The following is a 21,519-nucleotide window of genomic DNA, read 5'->3' as shown; positions in this document are numbered from 1 at the left end:
TTTTTTGTGAATCTGACTATTGTATTGTAAGTATTAACGAGATATATACATACATATATATGTGGTAAGAATGATAATATATAATAAATAAATAATTAATAATTATGAATAAAATAAAATGAACATTTCATTGACTGCTAAATTGACGGATTTAAAAGACAAATATTAATATTAAAGAAAAAAAAACGTCGGGTAATTTTTTTTTGTTAGTTAAAAATATATTAAAATAAAATTGAAAGCTGAATTATCGAGTGGGTAATTGGAATAATTGTGTTTACGATTGCGACTATTATATTTAAAAGTATATTATAATAATAATCAAACTCGGTATTAAATTTTGCGCACAAAAAGTCGATGAATGTGAATATATTAGATATTTAATTACAACATAATAATCACGGATATAAATTATTGATAATGATTATAATAATTATTATTATAACATTCGAAACAATGAAATAATCGTCTGATAAATAATAAAATATAAAAAAAACCATCAAACCGAATATCATAGATACTTATGGATAATAAATAATTATTAATCATATTTAATATTTAGATATTATTATAATTATTACTGAGGTAGAATTTTAATGATTATTTGATTACTTGGATTTTTCTCTCGATACTTAGAGGCCATTAAAAACACAAACAAGTAATAATTATAAATGAATTAAGTTGTTGATTATTAATTAAATATTTAAGAGCCATTTTTGATTGTAATTATAATGGATAATAATGATAATAACTATCGCCAGTAGTTATCTCAAGTTACCACGACGTGAATCTAATAATAAAATCGTCTTTCCGTAAATTAACTATATTATTTATATTTATTTTATTTTAATAAATAAAAAAAAATTAAATAATATATTATAATAATAATAATGATGACGATATACAATAATCATTTTTAATTAAGTACCGACGAATACCAAATGCAATACAGTATTAATTTATCAATTGTAATCATCGATTTTATTACATGCTTAAATTTTTACTCGAGATTTTTTATTTGATACAAAAAAAATTTTTTTTACTCCATTTATATTTTTTTTTTGTTTTTATAAATCGCGTTACTAATGCCATTAGTAACGCGAAATTTTATCTGTTATTTTTTATTAAAATTAATTTAAATTCTAGACTTCTTTAAAAAAAAAAAAAATAAAAAAAGTTGTTAATTTATTTCGGTATCAAATAATTAATTTAAATAAAAATTTATGCGTGTATAATTATAAAGAACCAAAAAATAATAAATAAATACAATAAAAATAAAAATGTTGATATATATATATATATATATATATATATATATATATATATATATATATATATATATTTGTCACGTACATACTATTTAAACGATAGTGATATCTAATATTTTAATTATATTAAAAATTTTAGTTACTCTTTATTATAATTATCGTTGATCAATTATTATTAAAATAATGTGTGTTTATTTTTGATACTATGCTCTCTGTTTTTTTATCGAACATTTTTATCGATTATTAATAATATATATGTCATGTTATATTTTATTCTCCTTCAGTGTATATCTTTTATAAAACGCGACGAAAAAATTTTAATTCGAAAATTTAAAGTTGTTTAATTAATTCGTTAAGTAATACAGTATCGAAACCAATTGCTTACGAGAAAAAATTAATAATTATATCCAAATAAATGTGTCACGTAAACAGTTTATCATTATATCAATAATGTTTACCTTTAAATAATAAGTTATTATAATTAAATATAACACTAATACTAATAATAACAATAAAATAAATGATAACAATTTTTGATTGTTAATTTTTATCATATAGCAGTACAATATGTTATTTTTTTTTGTTAATTAGTGTGTATGCACTGATATTTTATTTTTTAAAAATTTATTTTTAATATTCTATACTTTGTTTTATTTATAATGTAATGAGTTTTATTTTTTTTTATTGATTTTTATTATTGTAATTGTACAATTATTAAATAAAAATTTAAATTTATATCAGAATTTTTTTTCTTTTTATTTTTTCACCCATAATTTTATTATGACCTATTCCAATTAATTTTTCATTAATAATAATAATAATAATAATAATAATAAAAATTAAATTAGCTGACATCTGAAAAATTTTAGAATAAAAATCATTGAAAGAAAAATTAAAAGAAAAAAATTAGAAAAATTTTAAGTGCAATTTTTTATGAAAACTAATTTAACATATATTTAATAATTTTTAGAACTTTTATCAACAAATAAATCAAGGCAAAAAAATAAGAAAAAAAATTGATATTTAGAAATTTAATAAAAATTAAAAATGCAATTTTTTTTAAATAATTTTTTTAGAATTAATTTAATTGTTAAATAAAATTAAAAATTTGTCAAGTGACAGCTGACTTTAATGTCATAATTTTTTTTTACTTGTAATTTTTATTGATTCAAAAAATTAAAAAATTGTTAAATGTCTCCCAATTTTTATATCATTTTTTAAATTATTAAATTTTGCCGCCAATTTCAGTCGGTCATAATCGGATTTTCCGATTGGAGATGTGCGTGTTTACAAACATCAGCGTGCTTGATAAAATAATATGAAGTAGTTAAATTAAATTTATGGACTTAAATAATTATCTAATAAAATAAATGTCTAAATTTTAAAACTATTAAAAAAAAATTACAAACAAAAATGCCTTTTAATTTTGAAAATGTCAAAATACAATTACGTGCCGAGCATTATTTGATGAATGATTGTTGGTTAAAAGATTGCGTTGGTTATTATACAACAGAAGTGAACCCTCAGGTAATTTATTTATCAATTAAAACTAAAAAATAAATTAAATTAATTTACTTTCAAATAAATTTAAGGTTAACTAACCTCCAAGTAAAATAACAATTTTAATTTTATAAACAGGCAGTCCAAGCTGAAATTGTCAAGTTCGTAAAAGACCAATGGATTTTAAGTGACTTAAGAGAAATAAATGATCAGCGTGGCTGTTTGCCTGAAAATCTTGCTCAGCAAAAGGTGACAACTCTTCCCGGTACTTACATTTTGCAGGTACTGTGTGTTTTATTTAAATTAAGTAGCTTAGACCAAAGAACACCTGGATTTTCATGATTTTTGTAACTGACAGGTTGAAAAAGGATATGACATATCGACATCTAAATACAAGCAAGTAGAGAAGATACGGAATGTTTCTAGTGAAAATATCGAGGCAACTGAAGCTGAAAAAAATCCGACATGGGAGCCCAAGACCAAGAGAATGATGTACCTGTATCTCACTGATGGCAAGCAAGAAGTTACTGCCGTGGAACACAAACCTATACCTTTCTTGAAGGTAGTTTTTTATTATTATTTACTATCTTTTGAGTTTATTAAGAATTTTTTAACAGGATCACTTACTACCAGGGTACAAAATTATGATTAAAGGACCCGTTATTTGTCGAAGATCGGTTATTATGCTAGAAAGTAAAAACTGTTCTCATGTTGGTGGTGAAATAGAAAGTTTGTTGATTAAAAACGCGACTGAAAATGTTTTAGCGCGTGCTTTGTAAGTATTTTTTATTCTTTACATTTTATAATAATAATAATAATAATAATAATAATAATAATTATTATTATTATTATTATTATTTTTTATTATTTAAAATTTTTAAATTCAGAGGGCTTAAAGAAAATCCAGATCCATATAATGATAAAAAATCTGATGATAAAAATGAACAAATATCGTTGGACGAAGGTATGGATATAGACATGGATGCACTTGATAAGATTGAAAAAAACTATGGAGAAAATACTAGTGTAAAACCACCTAAAACTAAATCGATGAGCACTCCAATGAGTAGAACTAAACGAAGAGAAAGTGTTCTGCTTGATAGTCTTCCTGTTTGCTTTGATAGTATCGAACAAGTTGAAAATGAATTTGCTGATGATTTTGATGACATGATAGGAATGATTGATGAAGCTAACTTGAATGTTGTTGGTGGCGGTGACAAGGATATCGAAATAGAAGAAGTTAAAATTGAAGCTGAAAATACCGGAGCTGGAGCTTTTCCTGAAGATGATTTTCCAACTGATTTAGAGTTTAATGAATTCGAATTTGATTCTTTTCCTTATGAAAAAACTTCTAAAACGGTGGAGGAGGACAAAGTTGTAAGTGAAACTTTGAATAATGTTGTGGATGCTAGTAATAATAATAGTACAATTGTCAGTAATGCTACAGCTTCCAGTAGTGTTAGAAGCAACGTGACTATTAGCAATGTTAAGAGCAATGTAACTGGTAGTAATTTTAAAAATAATCCAACTACTAGTACTAAGAGTAACTTCAATTTTAAATCCTCAAGTGATTCGACTTATAAGTCAGTAGAGCAGACTCATGAAACTGGAAATAAAATACCTGAAAAAATTACTCCGCCAGCTTTTTCATTTTCTGGCAGTGAAGTTAGTCGTTCATCTCCGATGAAAAATGATAACAAAATTAGTCCATCCAATAATACAGTCGTTGTAAGTTTTGTTTGAAATTAAGGTAAATATTTGCAAGTGGGGTCAACCATTTTAATTTTCATTTTTTTTTTAACGAAATTTCTATCTGATTTTATTGATTTATTTTTTCTTGAAAAATCCATAAAAAAAATTAACAATTTAAAATAATAAAAATTTGATTATTACATTTTAACAAATTTAAAAAAAAATTTATAAATTTTTTAGAAAATTGTGATATTCAATTTTTTTTGTTCGTTTTTTTTTATGTATTTTCCAAAAAAAAAAAAAAATATATCAAAAACATCAAAAAAAGATAAAATATAAATTATATTCAAAAACTTGAGAGCTAAAATTTTTTCCAATTTTTAAAGGCAAAAAATCTATCAAAATCTTTCACATCTTTTATCATAAATTTGCCGTAAAAATAAGCAAAATAAAAATAAATTTGACAATGTTAATTTTTCACCTAGTTATAGCCCAAAATAGGGTTTGACCCCACTTGTAAATAATTACCAAAATTACTTATTTAAAATAATATTGAATGAAAAATTTTTTTAATCATTTTATTTATAGAATCCATTTGTTACGCCATCAAAAAACCCTCCGAAGACTATTAGAAAGGAGACACCGAAGAAAAATCTGAAAAACGTACAAAAAATAACAGACTTCATGAAAAAAAGTGTGACACTTAAATCTGATGAAAGTAAACCGAGCCCTGGGCCGATAGATAACTATGACTTGATTAAAGACATTGAAAAACTGATACCCGTTTCCAGAGAAATAGATAAAAAAATAAAAGGCACTATTATATCGCTTCAGAATCTTGAGAGAAGAGATCCCAATTGGTACTTGCAGGGAGTTGTTTCTGATAATACTGGAACTATCAATGTATCTTTTTCTCCAGCGGTAAGATATTTAAAAATTTTCTATTTTTTATAAAATTAAAATAAATTTATGACATAGATTTTTTGCAGATACTTAACAGGTTGATAGGATTTAATCTCGCTGAATTTTCTCAGATGAAAAAATTAAAAAAGACTGATCCTGAAGTCGCGAATAAATTAAGACAAGTTAGTTGGTATTTTGTTAAATTTTTTTTTTTTTTCATTTAATTTTAGCTAATGGAATATTTTTTATTTCTTATCAGGGGCTTCGTGGAGCTGAATTCAAACTCAGTCATCTTCATACATTGTTGAGGTGTAAATTATTACCCAACAATCCAGTTTTGTTTGTTGAGTCCATGCTTGATTTAACGGAAGGTCAAAGAAAAGAAGTTTAAACTGGTTCTTATTTGTTGTCATTAATTTTTATAAAGAATAAATTTTCTACTTTTTCAATTGAGTTAAGTTTTTTACGCTAACTCTTTTTATAATAAAATAAATAACAGTTTAAATTTTAATGACGAAAAATTGAATACAAAATTGGTAATATGAAAAATGAAGATTACAAATTATAATTTATTAATTTTTTTGGAAAAATATATTTTTGCATCGGCCAGGAGTCGAACCTGGGTCACCCACAATACTTGCAGTAGAGTATTCTACCACTAAACTACCAATGCATTGCTGAATTAGATATTAAGTTTATATAAACTGAATAGCAGAAAATGACGTCAGTCTAGTCATGACTCATTTTTTTTTTTTATAGTAAAAAGATTTCTTTTATATCAATAGAAGATACAAAGCTAAATTTTATAAAATTAGTTGACTGGATTTATTTTTTTCTATAATAATTTTTAATTATTTATTTTCTATGATTAAGATCCCAATAATGTTCACCGTAGTTTCCTTCATTATTTCCCCACCGTACCTAGAATTCATCAATATAATTTTTTTTTTATTAAAAAAATTATAAATTTAATTACAAACTTACTTTGCCTTGGAATCTTTTATTTTCAATATCATTTTTTCAAATCTCTGCTCCCATTTACTTGGATTTTCAAATACATGTCCAAATTCTAATTCCAGGGGCTTTGAATGCTCCATAAAAATATCTCTATGATTTAAGTAAAAAAAAAAAAAAAAAAATAAAAAAAAAAAAAAAATAAAAAAATTTTTTTAAATATCAATTTAATTAAATTTACTCACTGGAAATAATTTTGATTATTATAAAAGTCATTCGCCGGTTCTTTGCTATTTCTTCGACTCGGATTTTTTAAATCTAAGAATAAATAATTAAAAATACAAATGAATTTTACAAATAAATTTAAATAAAAAAAATTACTTTGTAAAAAATTACTTCGGAGCGTAATCTGAGCACTTGCAAAAACAATAAATCCAAAAATAGTAATCAATAAATACTTTAAGCTCATAATATAATATTTCATGAAGACACTTATATTACAATTGTTTTCAATTGATACTAAGTAAAATAATATTTAAAGTCAATCTTAAATATAACTTCCTGTTACGGTTAAATTAACAGGCTTTCTTAAAGAAAGTTTACAAAAATAAAATAACAAACCATTTTTTTTTTTTTTTTTTAATATTTAACATAATTTATTTACTTTAATTAAATAGTAACACGAGTATCACACGTTGAGAGATATATACATGTTAATAGAAATAAATAATAATTATAATAATGTTAATTAATGGCAATGGATAAATTATTTATCAAAGGAATAGCTATTTTTTGCACATTTCATCATTGATTGCATTAGTTTTACAAATCCAGTGTCTTTAGGTTTTTCCAATCCTCTCAAGACACGATTCTTCATCACTGCTACAAACTCGCGATTACTCAGTTGTCCATCCACTGAAAAACATCCAATAAATTAATCAATAAATATATGTAATATGTAATCTATATTATTATGAGAATAAGTAAAATTTTATGGCTAGTTTATTTAAAAAAATTACTTACAATTTTCATCAAAAATAGTGTATACGACTTGAATTACGTGATCACTCAATTCAACGTGTGCTACTGTACGCGCTACATGTTTCAAGGTAGCTTGATCAATAGACGCGCCGGCAATATGATAGAATGTTAAAGCTGTATCTACATCATTAATGTTATTCAAAAAATGGAAGAATTTTAAATAATCTTCTTTGCTGACTCCTTGAGGATTATCTTTGAACTGTTTCTTTACTCTCTTTATCATTTTAATTCTTTTGTTCTCGGGATAACCCGCGTAGGCTAGCAACAGTTCTGTGAAATCTGTTTCCGTGATTTTACCATCAGCATCAGGATTGCGACGTTCGAACTACAAAATATAATTGAATTAATCAATTAATTCAATTAATTAATTATTAATTCAATTAATAATTGGTACTTTACCTCAAGACTTAAAATTTCTTTTTGGAGCTGTTCTTGAAAGTCGAGAAACTTTTCGATAGTTAATTTCTGATCCATGTTAGATCCGAAGAAGTAAGTGGTCAATGCTGAGTTTACTCCTTTGAAGGTGTTACCAGTGTTAGCATGGTCGCGGTGACGGTTTCCGATACTTGTTTGTTGTCTAATTAATGTTGCGACTTTGCTGAACTCTTCGGAATCAACATCTCCGTCGCCGTTGAAGTCAAACATGCGGAAAGCTATTTCAAAATGTCTTCTTGATGCTAAAATTATAAAAATTAATTAATTACGTTATTGCTTAATTTAAGTAAATAAGTAATAGGTAAATAAAATAATAATAATGGTAATTACTTGAAAGGACTGTCAGTAAGAAAATGTAGTCTGAGAAGCTTATCAATCCAGCGCTACCAAGCTTATAGAAGATACTATTTTCGTCTAATTCTAATTCTAATTTATTATGGACGTTCTGAAATAAATAAATAATTTTTTCATTAATAATCATAATAATAATAAAAAATTTTTTTTTATTACTGAATATAATTTTACCTTTGGATCAAATCGTTTGTACTGATCTAATCCCAGACCTAAAAAAAAAATATATATATATATATATATATATTATTACCTTCAAAAAAAATAAATTTTAATGAATGAAGTAATTATTTAATAAAGTAAAATATAGAAAGTGAGAGTAAAACGGAAACAAAGCAAAAAAAAAATGCATGAAAGATGAAATAAATTGGGTAATATCAAAAATTACCCTCAGGTTGCTTAACACCAGGAGTCATTGATCTCAAGAAGTCATCGGGTGTCATAAAAACCTCATGATGAGTGTCAGTAGTAGACACTTGAAGAGTCGCAAAGTAACGGAATACTTTGTCGGGTGTTGAGTAATGACGTATGCGGTTTTCATATTCAATTATCTTGAAATTTAATTACGAGATCCAATTAAGTTGCATGCAAAAACAAAGTACTAGCAATTATTTATTGGGTCAAAGAGTGGATTAGTCGAGTTACCACACAATTAGCATATAATACACCATATATATGATTTTATTATATATGTAATATGAATAATAATTATAACTATAACTATAATGAATATTTATGATGAAGATGATATAAGAGTTAGTTAAAGATTGCAAGTTTGAGGTAATTGCCGATAGTTTTAGTATTTAATTAAACGTATTAAGCGTTTTTATAATTCTTAGTTATTGTTTTACCGTCTGGTTGCTGCATGCCAGGTGTAATGGCTCGTAAAAAATCGTCTGGTGTCATGAAGATTTCAGTACCTTCCAAACTCGAAATCTTTACTGTCGCAAAATAACGAAAAATTTTATCTGGAGTTGAGTATGAACGCATTCTATTTTCGTACTCAATTATCTGAAAAAAAAAATTCTCACCTCTTCAAATCGATTGTTTATTTCAGTCAATTAATTATTAATTAATCTGTTATTTACCAATTTATTTACAATTTATCAATGGAATAATGGTTAGTTATTAGTGGCAAATGAAAACAAAAGGAATTAAAGGCTTTTATTACCTTGCGGTCACGAAATCCAACTTTTTGCTTCTTCTTTTTTTTCTTGAGTTCGGAGTCAGCCTGTTCTACGGATGTATTATTCTTTTCTTCATTTTCTTCCATCAACATTTCAGCAGCGTCTACTGTGAATTGTTTTTTTATTTGTTGGAAAACCCTAAAATATTTATGAAAATTTAATTTTGTAATTAGCATGAAAATTAAAATATTATCAGGTTACTTGAATATAATTATGCTACTGAAATTAGTATGAAAATTAAATTAGCTGACATCTAAAAAATTTTTAATTTTTTTTTATTGAAAAAATTATTACAAAAAAACAAAAAAAAATTTAATTTTTTTTATTTCTTTTTGCCATAATTTATTTGTTACAAAAATTATTTAAATGATCAAATATCTGCTAAATTAATTTTTATCTGTTAAATTCAGTGTAATGTAGAATATCAAGCTTAATTGCTAAAAACATTGAAAATAATTGCATGAAAAATTTATTATTTATTACAAACCATTTCCAGTTGACGAAAGGTGCCACAACTCCAAATGAAAGAACCCCAAGTATGGTAGTTCTAACTCTAGACAAATTTGCGTTGATTCCATGACCAAAATTACGAAATCCTCGTACTTGAATCACTTGATCTTGACTTTTCAAAGTTTTATTCAGCAGCTTGTGACGGCAATTAGCAGATAATTGAGTAAAAATGATATTTTTACCAATTGTCAAGTATCGACTTTGCACCGACATTTTTTCAACTACTTTTATCGAATCTGAGAAATAAAATCAATCAATTCCTCGTCAAAAATAAGTAAGTGTGAACAAAAAAATACTTACTATTAAATTTTCTATATATATCCAACGCTAATTATTTTTATTCCAGAAGTAACAGCAGTAGGCTAGTTTTAACACACAAGAATAGTTAAAATTTTAAAGTTTTACTAAAAATTTTGTCAATTTTGCTGGCATGGTCTTTTCGGTATCAGACATCAAAAGATTGAGTGCTATTACGCACGTCCTGTTTTAGGTTTTGCTTTATTTATCGTTCCAGAACTTACAATCCCCCAGTCCTTCAACTTGGATGATGAAATTATCACGTGTTCTCTTTTTGTCGATAAGATGTGGATTCAAAGGAAATGCACTATACTAAAATAATTGCACCAAAGTGATACGATGATAATTGTTGATTTATTAATCAACAAAATATATTTAAGTAATTAATTATTATTTAATAGACTTTGATTAGGTTAATTAAGTTATTTGGCTGCCACAGCTGTGGTGGTATATCGCGCGAGAGATTTTCCAGGAAATTTTCCTGTGTCGTGTGTGATCTACAGTACGTTGAGAAGTTCTCGTTGTTGGCGCTTGGCGGTGTTGAGGCGTTTTTGGTTGAGGGTCTACCATTAGAGGCGTGACTGCTCTGCCAGTACCGCCACAAAGATAATACAAGTACAGCCATCTTTTGATAAAACAACAATATTACTGTGACATTAAAGTTAGCAGTTAATTTTTAACAATTAAATTAACTCTAAAAAATTATTTTAAAAAAATGGACTTGTCGAAATTTTAATAAATTAAAAATGTAATTTTTTTTAAATAATTTTTTGGAGCAAATTTTTTTGTTAAAGAAAATTAGAAAATTGTCAAGTGACAGCTAACTTTAGTCAAAATTTAGAATCTTTTTAGTAATTCAATTTTTGTAATTAAAACTTTTTTTTTTTAATTTCACATTAAAAAATTTATAAAAACTATCAGTGTAATTTTTTAAAAATTTTTATAATAATTTATACTTAGTAAAATAAAATTTCTAAAAATTGACAGCTGTCGGCTAACTTCAGTATTATTAAATTTTAATATAATTTTTGCTAAAAGAAACCAATAGTGTCGCCACCACAACAAAAATTGTGTACTAAAAATACAAAGATGGTTGTTTAGAGAACTGTCATCATCATGCAGTTAACTAGCTGACATCAGCAGCTGTTATCATATCAAATCTAGTTTGACCTAAATAGCAAACTGAAATTTTATTCCAACAAATGATGTCTCTTACAAGTAATTTGACAGCTATTTAAACAATATTAATTTACAAAAAAATACTGTTGAAAATAACAATCATAAACATCACCTCCTAACCTGTTGTCAATGATGATGTGTCACCGTCCATCTGCAATTTTTTTTAATTGTTTTTTATTTACTTTTTATTAACAGTAAGCTAATACTTTTATTTGTCGACTAATATATTAAATAAACTTTAAGGTTACTGAGCATGAAATGTCAGCACGTAGGCGACGAGTTACTGGCGACGTAGACGATGTTCCACTGACATCATACAGCGATTCACGTCAATTTGGTGGCACTTTTTACGGACAACCGCAAGGAAATGGAAAGCCAGATAACTGGCAAATAGATAGTGATAGTAAGGAAAATTTAAGTAATTACAACTATATTCCAATCATGACGTCCCGTGACAGGAGTAATGAGTTCGCCAATGCTATTAAGACCATGCAAGGCAGAACTATGATGAGGACGTCTGTCAAAAGTTCAACTCAGGGCAAGCATTTCCAAAGTTACTCACAATTCATGATGATTGCTAAGAATATTGGGAAAAATATTGCCAGTACTTATGCTAAGCTAGAAAAACTCGCGATATGTAAGTCTAGGTTTTAATATTTATAATTTATGCGATGAAAATTAAGTTAGCCGACATCTAAAAATTTTTAGAATTTTTTTTTACTAAAAAAAATGATTAGAAAAAAATAAAAAAAAATTTTTCATTGTAAAAAAGTTGAAAAACAATGCGTTAAATTTTTTAAAAATATTTTGGGCCATAACTAGAAATAACTTTGAAAAATTAACATTTTCAAATTTTATCTTTTTTTGATGTTTTTGATATATATATATATATATATATATATATATATATATATATATATATATATATATATTTTTTTTTTAAATATATAAAAAAACGAACAATTAAAAAAAAAAAAAAAAATGAATATCATAATTTTCTAAAAAATTTATAAATAAAGTAAAAAGTTTGAAAAACTCTAAGTGCAATTTTTTAAAAATATTTTCTACTTGTAATTTAATGAATTAAGTAAAATCAAAAAAATTAAAAATGTTGGCTAAGTTTATTATTATGTGCATACGATATTTTGAATGATAAAATTAATACTAATGTGAAAAATCTTTAATTTTTATAGTGGCAAAGAAAAAGTCTATTTTTGATGACAGACAATTGGAAATAGACGAGCTGACAAATATTATCAAGACTGATTTGAGCAGTCTAAACAAACAAATCGGTCAGCTTCAGGAATTGAGCAAGCAACAGAGAGAATCATCCTCTAAAAGTCATCACATAGCTTCGCATTCCTCTTCTGTGGTGGTTACTCTCCAGTCAAAGCTTGCCAATATGTCTAACCACTTCAAAAACGTACTTGAAGTACGCTCTGAGGTGTGTAATTTTATTTCTGTACATTTTATATTAAAATTTTATTTTTGAACAATTTTATTGATTTAATTGCTGACAGAATATGAGAGAAGAGCAAAACAGGAGGCAGCAGTTCACTCAAGGGCGTGTAAATACTAAATTACCATTAACTGGTGGACAACAAGGCTCATTACTCCTTGAGGAACAAGATACTAGAGGTAATCCTGTTAGTATAAATGTTGAACCCATGGGAGGGCAAATGATGATGCAACAGATGATTCGAGATGACACGGTATTTATTTAAAATTAATATTGAATATTATTTAATTGACTTATTGATTATCATAAATATACTCAGGACTCCTATGTGATGTCTCGAGCAGAAACGATGCAAAATATTGAGTCTACGATAGTTGAACTTGGAGGAATTTTTTCGCAATTAGCTCATATGGTTAAAGAACAAGAAGAAATGGTTGAAAGGTATTGAGAAAAAAATTTTTCTTATTCTCTTAATAATAAAGATTATCACTTTATTTGTCATCTTAATAAATAAATTGATTAATTTTTTCAGGATAGACACAAACATCGAAGATACAGAACTGAACGTCGAGGCGGCTCACACTGAAATCCTAAAATACTTTCAGTCAGTCACCAATAATCGGTGGCTGATGATTAAAATATTCGCAGTCCTTGTATTTTTCTTTATATTTTTCGTTATTTTCTTGGCGTAGTTTTTTTCATAAATCGCCGATATTAGATAATTTTAAATATTTTAACAAATATTGTTAAAGTTTTCAGATAAAATGTAAATTAATTAATTATAATTCGTATAAATATTGTATAAATATACATTTATTGCATTCCTTATACCAAGAAAATTTTTCTAAAATACATGATTACAAAATTGAATTATTTAATATTTTTTTTTTTTTTTTTTTTTAATATATTTTAACAACATATTATTCACTATTATCATATCATATACAAAGGTGTGAATAAATTTTTTTAATTAGATTATAGTTTTATATTAAAAAAAAAAAAAAAAAAAAAAAAAAATTAATAATAATTTTTTGACTTTTAATAAAAGCAATAATTTTTATTTTTTTGATTAATTGCAATGAATACACATAAATTTTGGTATAAGGTTTAACTGATAAACAAAAATGTTTAATATATAGAATTCTCTGAGGATTAAAAAATTTCATATAAATATTATATAAATATACATTTATTGCATTCCTTATACCAAGAAAATTTTTCTAAAGTACATAACTACAAAACTGAATTTCATTTATATATAATACACAAATTATTTATCAACAATAGATTATTTATAAGCACCCGAATACTTATTAATAATTTATTACAAATATTTATTTATTTATCTATAATTTCATTACAATTACCATTTATAAATTGAATATCTTAATTATATACTGGAATTACAATAACAGTTAAAAAACATTTTTTTGATATATCCAGTTGCATCCATCTAGGAACCTACAGCAAATATAAAATAATTAAACATATATAATCCAACAACAACAAATCGACAATTTACAATTAAATCCATTAAATAAATTAATATAATTACAAAATATCAAACTATTAAATTAATGCTACTTAATAAATTAATTATTTTATTAACCTGCTACTCAATTAAATTCTCGTTGTCAATAATAGTATGAATAGCATGAGAGTTGTTATTATGTCCTTCCATAGTACTCCAAAACTGCCGGATTTTAGAAAAACGTTTGCGTCCTTGGCAAGCGGCAGAAATAAAGTCAGAAAAAAAAATCCCAACATAATAATAACATAAATAATAATTAATTAAAATAAACAATGACAATTTTGTAAATTATGAAGATAAATAAAAATTTGAAAATTAAATAAATTCAAGAGAGAATAGAGACGAGGATAAATTTTTATCATGAGTACTTGTCGCGATGTTGATCATAACTTGACTGTCGTTTGTCACTAGTCAAATGTTTGCTACTAAAATCGCGCTGATCACGTTGAAAAGGATGAAAGCTTCCGCCATTGTTGCGGGAGGGCAGTTTTTCGTCACTCCAGGATGAATTGCCGGCTCCAGGTGGTGGTAGCATCGAAGGTAGAGGTACTGGCGGTATACGGTCTCCGGGAAAAGGAACCGGTGGCGGCGGTGGCGGCTGAGTGGGACGATAGTGGCCTGGCCGAGAAGAATGAGGATGAGGCAATGGAAGACCTGGTGAAATTGGTGGCGATGGAGGCGAGGAACTAGCGCGGTTAAACCTACTGTTGCTGGTGTTGGATAATGGTAATGGAGGTGGTGGACCAGCCAGCGGTCCTGGCACTGGAGGAGGTGAGGATAAACGGCCACCCAGCGGTGGAGGTCGTTGCCCTACGTCATATCCTGGCAGCGGGGGCATTGCGTGCATATACGGCGGCAAAGGTCCGTGTAAGTAAGGAGGCGGCGGCATACTCGATGAACCCCCGAACATTATCGGCGAGCTTGATGACTCCGCTAAGAATAATTGAGGTGACGTTGCTGTCTCGCCATTTGATTCCATTCCTGTTTGAGAATCATTTTTAGTAATCTGTTTTGTCTTTTAGCTTTAATACGTACCAGTTTTTTTTTTAAATAAATAAATAAAGTTAAATTTTTCAGGTCATGCATTAATTAATTAAAAATAAATTTTAATATTTTGGTTATTAAAGACCGCCAGATTTAGATATAAATTTATAAAGACCTACAATGGATTATTTTCCAATGCAATATTTATTATTATCGTTGAGATAAATTTGAAATTTTTTTTTTTTTTTTTTTTTTTTTTCACGGATTTAATGACTTAGAATTTTTTTTTATCATCTCAAAGCTAACGGTCTTTAAATAAAATAAAATAAAATTAATTTAAAAACTTACGATGTGTTTTTATATCTGAATCAGTGTCGCTGAAGTTCTTTTCGATAAGAGTTAATCTATTACGTAGCTGGCTAGCTTCAGCTTTTGATTCTTCTAAACGACGTTCATTTTGGCGAGCTCTTACCTAGAATAAAATTATTTAAAAAGTTATTATTATTATTAAAACTTTATATGATTTACTGAATAATTTAAATAATAAATATTAACCCAATTTTCATGAGACTTGGCTTCTAAATCAGCAATTTGCTTCTTGTATTCTTTTTCTTGATCTAATATTTCATGTTTAAGTGTCTCAATTTGTTGCCTGCAAAAAAAGTCATATCAACTATATTTACAGAAAATTATTTAAAAATATTTCAAGTATAAAAAAAAATAATTACTTGTAATTATGGATCTCATTTTGCATCATGTGTAATCTGTCAATAGTAGTTGAAACTTCTCCTTGTTGTTGTAACCACATAGCTTCTTCCTTTTGACGCTCAGCTTCTTTTTCATTGAAAAATTTAGTTAGTACTTCTAGACGAGTTTCAGCCTCGGCTTTTTCTTTAATCGCTATTTTACACTGTTCGCTTAGTGAGACTACTTCTTCGTTAATCATTTTCATGTGTTCTAAATCATAAAATATTTAAAATTAATATTTTTTTCAATCTTCACCTGTACAAACTAACATTTAAAATAATCACAAACCTTCTAGAAGTTGATGAGCGCCTTCAACATCACCTAATTTGGCTTTTAGTTCATCTCGTTCTTCCTTCAGCATATCAGCTTCTGCTTTAATTCGTGATACATCTGCCAGTTTAGAAAAGTCAATATTACTAGAACTTGATTTAACAATCTGTTTCAAATCTTTCAACTCCATTTTCTTTTCTTTCAACTGTTTGTTGATAACTATCTTCTCTGCTGATACCTACAGTAAAAAATTATTTTTTTCACCGTCAATAATAAATAATAAGTAATAAATAACATTTAATATAAGAACCACTTACATCTGCCAGTTGCTTTTCAATTTCTTGTATTTTCTTCGTTAACTTCGCTTCGATATCGCTTTTCGACTTCGTTACTTGCTTCAATTCTTCATCTACTCGCGTAAAATCAATCACCAATTGATCATACTTTTTATTTGTACCAGCAAGCTCAGCAGTCAGTGATTCAATCTACGAAAAAATATTTTATAAGTCTATGTTAGTTAATATAATTAAAAATAATTAATTTATAAATTAAAATATAAAAATAAAACCTATCACCTCCGCTCTACCAATGTCATGCTGCGGTAATTAAAAATAAATTTAAAAAAAATTAATATTTAAGGAGATCCAAGTACCTACTGTTTTTTAATTTTTTTATTAATTATTAGGCTATGTTGATTGAACTTAGAAATGTTCAGAAAGTTTTAAAAATTTCATTACTTCGCGTGGATCTCCTTAAAAAACATAGAAAAAAATTACCTCTTGAGTTTTAAGCAAAAGTGCATTTTTCAAAGAATCATTGATAGTCTGCTGAGCATTCAGACGGCTTTGTAAATCTTCGATGGACTTGGCAAGAGGATTTTCTTGATTATTCGAAGCCAGAATTTCTCGTAACATTCGTTCTAATTCCAGACCAGCTTCAGTTGCGCTTTCTAAATCTTTTTCTAATGTTGCTATTTGATTTTCTAACTCTACCTTTGTTTCCTGTAAAATAATTAATTTAAATTAATTTTTATAAATTGTTTTTAAGTTTATATTTAATTAAATAATTACATTCGCTGCTTCTAACTCGGATTTTAGAGATGTAACCATTTCATTGGAACCAAAAGACTCATCTTCAATTGAATCCAACTGTAATTTTATTTTTATTAATTTTTATTTAAAAAAAGTTATTATTTTTCAAAAAAAAAAAAAAAATATATCAATAAAGTCAAATAGAAATTTCGTTAAAAAAAAATGAAAATTAAAATGATTGACCTCACTTGTAAATATTTACCGAAAAAAAAAAATTATTACTTACTCTAGTTTTAGTCGACTTTAATGAATCATCTAAAACAGAATTTTCTTTGGTAGCTATAAGTAACTCTTTTTCAAGCTTGTTAATTTTCGCAATCAACTGTCCATCACGTCGAGAATTTTCAAAGTAAAAGTATCCCAAGGAGAAGAGCAAGGTAGTAAAAGCCGTCAAAGCTAAGTACGACAAAGTTTCCCAGTAATTTTTAGTCCCAAAGGAGCTAAATATTTGATACTCTTCAGCAGAATCCTAAAAATTATCAACAAAATTAATTAATGATAAAAATAGTCAATTAATCCGGATTATTGTGTTGATAATAGAATACCTCTGACGAAAGGTTTTGATTCTCAAGTTGGTCGCAATCTCCGTTGACATGGCAAACATCTGAAGACATTTCTAAAATTATAATTGAAAGGTAAGTCAACTGTTTGTTTAAAATTCTACCTATTAATTTTCAAACGAGTAATACCTGATTCCAAGCCTTCAATATTTGCCGTGTCTTCGCTTTCTGAATCAGCAGTCGAGTCTGTAAGCTCAGGAATATTTTCAGATTCTTCTGGTGGGCTGGTTGAAGTTATAAATTCCTCGTAAGTTGCAGTAGTCGGTTCAAATTCTTCAGAATTATTTTCTGGGGATTCCGTAAATTCAGTAGAGTCTAAGAAAGTAATGAATGTTAATACTAAATAAAATAGTAATTATTTATATTTTTACTTACGATCGGTTGAAGAAGGATCGTTCTCAACATTCAATAAACTTCTAGGAGCCTGAAGTTCATTGAAGCTTGAGGTCTGATCTATTGAATCGTCGATCGAGCCTGTAAATTCATCCTGTTTAGAGATGTCAGGCTGACCGGTTAACTCCTCTTGGTTTTCAAAAGGATTTTGTGATGTATTTATTTCTTCATTATTGTAATATTCTTTTTTTTCTTCAGAAACATTATTATTATTATTATTGTTATTATTTTCGTTGTTGTTATTGTTATTATTTTCGTTGTTGTTATTGTTATTATCTTTCTCAATATTATTATTGTTGTTATTAAAATTCTCATTATTATTAATATTATTATCAACATTATTAATATTGTTGTTATTGTTGTTGTTGTTGATATTATTATTATCAGAATTTATGGGTTGATAATAATTATTATTATTATTTTCTTCAGCAATTTGTGGGATAGTAGTCGTTGCAGGTAATTCTTGAGCCGTATGAGAAATTTCTGATTGAACTGAATTTTCTTGATTACCTGAAAAATTTTCTGAACTAATCGGATTTTGATGGGTTTCAAAATTATTCAGTAGCTGATTTCCTTGATTTTCTGAAACTTTATTCTCTCCTGAATTTCCTTGATTTCCTGGAGAATTTTCAGAGTTAAATGAAGCTTGTTGATTGTCTGAAAAATTGTTGAAGTCTTCACGACTTTCTTGGTTATTTGGAAAATTGTTAGTGTCTGCTAAATTTTCTTGATTTTGTGAATTAAATGGAACTTGATTTTCTGACTTAATATGTTGATCTTGATTTCCTGAAGAACTTTCAGAATTAAATTGACGATCTTGATTTTCTGCAAAATTATTAAACCCTCCATTATTTCCTTGATTATCCGAATTAACTTGAGCCTGTTGATTCCTTGAAAAGTTATCAGACTGTGCTTGATTTCCAGGCTGATGTTCTGATTGTTGAGATACTCCTGAATCAGCATAATTCATCCTCTCCGTAACAGCAAGTTGTTCCGATTGAGAATTCATATTCTCAACACCATTTTGGGGAGCACCAGTTGGAGGAATTTCTTGAGGCTTTGAATCTGATGATTCAGTAGTTGTAAAGCTGTCAAACAAAGATGAGACTTTGCCAAAAACTTGAGTAAAAGTATTATCAGCCTCTTCATTTTCTTTATTTTCTCTACTTGCATCGTTTGAGCCTTCATTTAATTCTCGAGAATCATTCAAATTGTCATTAATTTTTTGACTATCAGATTCTGTTTCAATATTTTGCTGCCCATCAGCCTGTGATTTATCAGGATTGAAATCTTGTCCTTGAGGTCCTTCAATTTTATTACCATCGAAATTATTATTTTCTACTTTTTTATCTTCACCATTATTATGCAATAATTCTTCTTTAAAATTTTCTGAATCATTTTCTATTTGCATATCATTTCTTTTCATATTATTATTATTATTATTATTATTGAAATTATTATTATTGTTGTTATTATTATTATTAAAATTATTATTATTGTTGTTATCATTATTATTATTGAAATTATTATTATTGTTATTGTTATTATTATTATTATTATTATTATTATTATTATTATTATTATCATAACCAGAATTTTGGTTTCTATTTTCCAAATTACCAGACTCATTAACTCTCTCAATCTCTCTACTATTTTCTCTCATCGCAGTTGCAGAATTATCATCAAATGCCTGAGTAGATATCAAATTAGGATGCACCGTTAACACCGGTTGTTCCTTATCTGCAGATTCAATAATCCTAGTAGCAAAATTATCAGCTTCTCGTCTTTGATCAGGTCGATAATCAATCGTCGTGCCATCGATGACCTCAAACGACGGAGAAACATTTTCAACAACCGGGGAAATCGAGTCCATTGAATTTCTCCCCTCCGGATTACTATTAATCACCGAGTCCTGTGTTTTTTGTCCATTCTGACCCTCGAACTCGGAAGAATTAGAGACTTCTGTCGGGACTTCATGTTCTAAATCCTTCTTCAGTACCTTTTTTTCTCGAATGAAACTCACCGGAGCGTATCCTCTTCGTCCAGCGATCTAGAAATATAAGTAAAATAATTATAATTATTTACTCTGCAATTAATTAATAATAATCTTAATATAAAAAAATTTTAAATATTTACTTCAACACCCCACAAGTCATCGCGACTACCAGCGCTTTTACTAAACACTGTAACATCAACGTTGGGTTCAAAAGACAAGATCTGGGGATCATTGGAATGATATTTCATTACGGTCTTAGCCAGAGAAACTGGAACTGAAAAAAAAAAAAAAAAAAAATAATTAAAATAACATTTTAATTTAAATAGAGATTAAAGTACGGCTTCTTGCATTACCAGAGCACTCAGGGTCGTAGCACAGCCGTTTATCAGATATATTTGACGTACATGGCGATATGGTGTAAAAAATAAATATCACAGAAATCCATAAAAATTGCTCCATTGATAGATTTATGAATTTATTACCTATCATATTATTATTTTTTTTTTTAGTACTAGCATTAACTACGGCTATATCACTACACCACATTGTTCCACATCACTATCTTCTAGACGTCTATCTCAGTCTCACTTGTCTACAAGCAACCCTGCGCTCGCTCGTCGTGTCAACCAACCGTATGACAGCATACTTGTTATTCAATCACTGATGTCAAACTCGTCAGATGTTCCTCTACTGGGATTTTAAGAAAGTTTAAATATTTAATTCTGATTTTTGCCGCCAAATGCGGGAGCGCTAAATGTCAATCAGCTGACCACGAGGTTTTGGAGCTCGCGACTCTGCAGCAGGTTATTTATTAATTTTCAACTGTTTGTTTGTGTTAATTAAATTTATTTAATTTATTTAATACACGTTGAAGCAAAAGAAATAATTAGAGCAAGAATTTTTGAAATATTATTGGACTTTTTTTAATTTTTTGTGTGAAGTTTAAGAAAAAAAAATGGAAGATGATTTCAAAGAGTTTGCTAGTGACATAAATATTATTAAACAAATCAAAAATTTTAATAATTGTATCAGTAGTATTGAAAAATTCTTAAAAATCTCAAATAATCAGGTTTTTTATGATAAATTAAATAATGAACAGAAAATAAAATATAATACACTGATGTCTTTTCATTTAAATAGTTTGTTTTGGATGCATTTAAGAGTTCAAGGTTTG

At 27.1% G+C, this 21,519-nt stretch overlaps 4 protein-coding genes across 9 annotated transcripts; 2 read left to right on the top strand and 2 right to left on the bottom strand.

The window, feature by feature from the left end:
- The first annotated feature begins 2,567 nt into the window (after positions 1 to 2,567).
- On the top strand, positions 2,568 to 6,040 carry LOC141534094 (uncharacterized). Its single transcript, XM_074253235.1, has 8 exons — positions 2,568 to 2,792; positions 2,904 to 3,047; positions 3,124 to 3,327; positions 3,383 to 3,540; positions 3,653 to 4,493; positions 5,046 to 5,378; positions 5,447 to 5,542; positions 5,620 to 6,040. Exons 1-8 carry the CDS (start codon positions 2,679 to 2,681, stop codon positions 5,749 to 5,751), a joined length of 2,022 nt encoding a protein of 673 aa, XP_074109336.1. The 5' UTR covers positions 2,568 to 2,678; the 3' UTR covers positions 5,752 to 6,040.
- A 911-nt stretch (positions 6,041 to 6,951) lies between these two features.
- On the bottom strand, positions 6,952 to 10,639 carry Micu1 (Mitochondrial calcium uptake 1). Of its 3 annotated transcripts, none has more exons than XM_074257063.1 (9): positions 10,139 to 10,639; positions 9,816 to 10,062; positions 9,313 to 9,466; positions 8,530 to 8,692; positions 8,316 to 8,353; positions 8,121 to 8,235; positions 7,755 to 8,032; positions 7,338 to 7,680; positions 6,952 to 7,229 (listed from the first exon to the last, which is right to left on the bottom strand). In XM_074257063.1, exons 2-9 carry the CDS (start codon positions 10,049 to 10,051, stop codon positions 7,081 to 7,083), a joined length of 1,476 nt encoding a protein of 491 aa, XP_074113164.1. In that variant the 5' UTR covers positions 10,052 to 10,062; positions 10,139 to 10,639; the 3' UTR covers positions 6,952 to 7,080. The 3 variants fall into 3 exon arrangements, with proteins under 3 accessions (XP_074113164.1, XP_074113156.1, XP_074113173.1); XM_074257055.1 differs by having other exon boundaries at positions 6,953 to 7,229; positions 9,816 to 10,074; positions 10,139 to 10,638; XM_074257072.1 differs by lacking the exon at positions 8,530 to 8,692 and adding an exon at positions 8,993 to 9,152 and having other exon boundaries at positions 6,956 to 7,229; positions 9,816 to 10,074; positions 10,139 to 10,635.
- Positions 10,640 to 11,207: 568 nt separating this feature from the next.
- Syx5 (syntaxin 5) lies at positions 11,208 to 13,573 on the top strand. Its single transcript, XM_074257086.1, has 6 exons — positions 11,208 to 11,353; positions 11,558 to 11,951; positions 12,508 to 12,758; positions 12,835 to 13,026; positions 13,093 to 13,214; positions 13,306 to 13,573. The coding sequence occupies exons 2-6, from the start codon at positions 11,573 to 11,575 to the stop codon at positions 13,463 to 13,465; spliced, it is 1,104 nt and encodes a 367-aa protein (XP_074113187.1). The 5' UTR covers positions 11,208 to 11,353; positions 11,558 to 11,572; the 3' UTR covers positions 13,466 to 13,573.
- A 371-nt stretch (positions 13,574 to 13,944) lies between these two features.
- On the bottom strand, positions 13,945 to 20,979 carry Tango1 (transport and golgi organization 1). 4 transcript variants are annotated; one of them, XR_012480733.1, is made up of 15 exons: positions 20,699 to 20,975; positions 20,486 to 20,619; positions 18,332 to 20,399; positions 18,086 to 18,271; positions 17,942 to 18,012; positions 17,623 to 17,865; positions 17,376 to 17,453; positions 17,082 to 17,306; positions 16,623 to 16,790; positions 16,324 to 16,543; positions 16,017 to 16,245; positions 15,844 to 15,940; positions 15,637 to 15,760; positions 14,383 to 15,285; positions 13,945 to 14,234 (listed from the first exon to the last, which is right to left on the bottom strand). XR_012480733.1 is itself a non-coding variant. In XM_074257038.1 (15 exons), the coding sequence occupies exons 1-14, from the start codon at positions 20,889 to 20,891 to the stop codon at positions 14,386 to 14,388; spliced, it is 4,146 nt and encodes a 1,381-aa protein (XP_074113139.1). In that variant the 5' UTR covers positions 20,892 to 20,979; the 3' UTR covers positions 13,945 to 14,234; positions 14,383 to 14,385. The 4 variants fall into 4 exon arrangements, 3 of the variants coding, with proteins under 3 accessions (XP_074113139.1, XP_074113131.1, XP_074113118.1); XM_074257038.1 differs by having other exon boundaries at positions 14,383 to 14,495; positions 20,699 to 20,979; XM_074257030.1 differs by having other exon boundaries at positions 13,945 to 14,495; positions 20,699 to 20,979.
- Between the last annotated feature and the right edge of the window lie 540 nt (positions 20,980 to 21,519).

Source organism: Cotesia typhae, unplaced genomic scaffold (genome assembly GCF_013202065.1).
Source record: "Cotesia typhae breed Kobodo isofemale line unplaced genomic scaffold, CoteBio_Ctyphae contig_123, whole genome shotgun sequence".
NCBI lineage: Eukaryota > Metazoa > Arthropoda > Insecta > Hymenoptera > Braconidae > Cotesia > Cotesia typhae.
This window is presented reverse-complemented; position numbering and strand designations above follow the sequence as displayed.

Excerpts from the sequence above, each read along its gene's own strand:
- Tango1 (XM_074257017.1), bottom strand. The coding sequence starts at position 20,891 with ATGTGGTGTAGTGATATAGCCGTAGTTAATGCTAGTACTAAAAAAAAA. Across the intron at positions 20,400-20,485 it reads ATGACTTGTGGGGTGTTGAA|ATCGCTGGACGAAGAGGATA; the intron begins GTAAATATTTAA and ends TTATATTTCTAG. Across the intron at positions 16,544-16,622 it reads TTGAAAAGCAACTGGCAGAT|GTATCAGCAGAGAAGATAGT; the intron begins GTAAGTGGTTCT and ends TTTTTACTGTAG.
- LOC141534094 (XM_074253235.1), top strand. The coding sequence starts at position 2,679 with ATGCCTTTTAATTTTGAAAATGTCAAAATACAATTACGTGCCGAGCAT. Across the intron at positions 3,328-3,382 it reads AACCTATACCTTTCTTGAAG|GATCACTTACTACCAGGGTA; the intron begins GTAGTTTTTTAT and ends ATTTTTTAACAG. Across the intron at positions 4,494-5,045 it reads CATCCAATAATACAGTCGTT|AATCCATTTGTTACGCCATC; the intron begins GTAAGTTTTGTT and ends TTTTATTTATAG.
- Syx5 (XM_074257086.1), top strand. The coding sequence starts at position 11,573 with ATGTCAGCACGTAGGCGACGAGTTACTGGCGACGTAGACGATGTTCCA. Across the intron at positions 12,759-12,834 it reads TACTTGAAGTACGCTCTGAG|AATATGAGAGAAGAGCAAAA; the intron begins GTGTGTAATTTT and ends AATTGCTGACAG. Across the intron at positions 13,027-13,092 it reads AGATGATTCGAGATGACACG|GACTCCTATGTGATGTCTCG; the intron begins GTATTTATTTAA and ends AAATATACTCAG.
- Micu1 (XM_074257063.1), bottom strand. The coding sequence starts at position 10,051 with ATGTCGGTGCAAAGTCGATACTTGACAATTGGTAAAAATATCATTTTT. Across the intron at positions 8,354-8,529 it reads TGGTGTTAAGCAACCTGAGG|GTCTGGGATTAGATCAGTAC; the intron begins GTAATTTTTGAT and ends TTTTTTTTTTAG. Across the intron at positions 8,236-8,315 it reads ACAAACGATTTGATCCAAAG|AACGTCCATAATAAATTAGA; the intron begins GTAAAATTATAT and ends TATTTATTTCAG.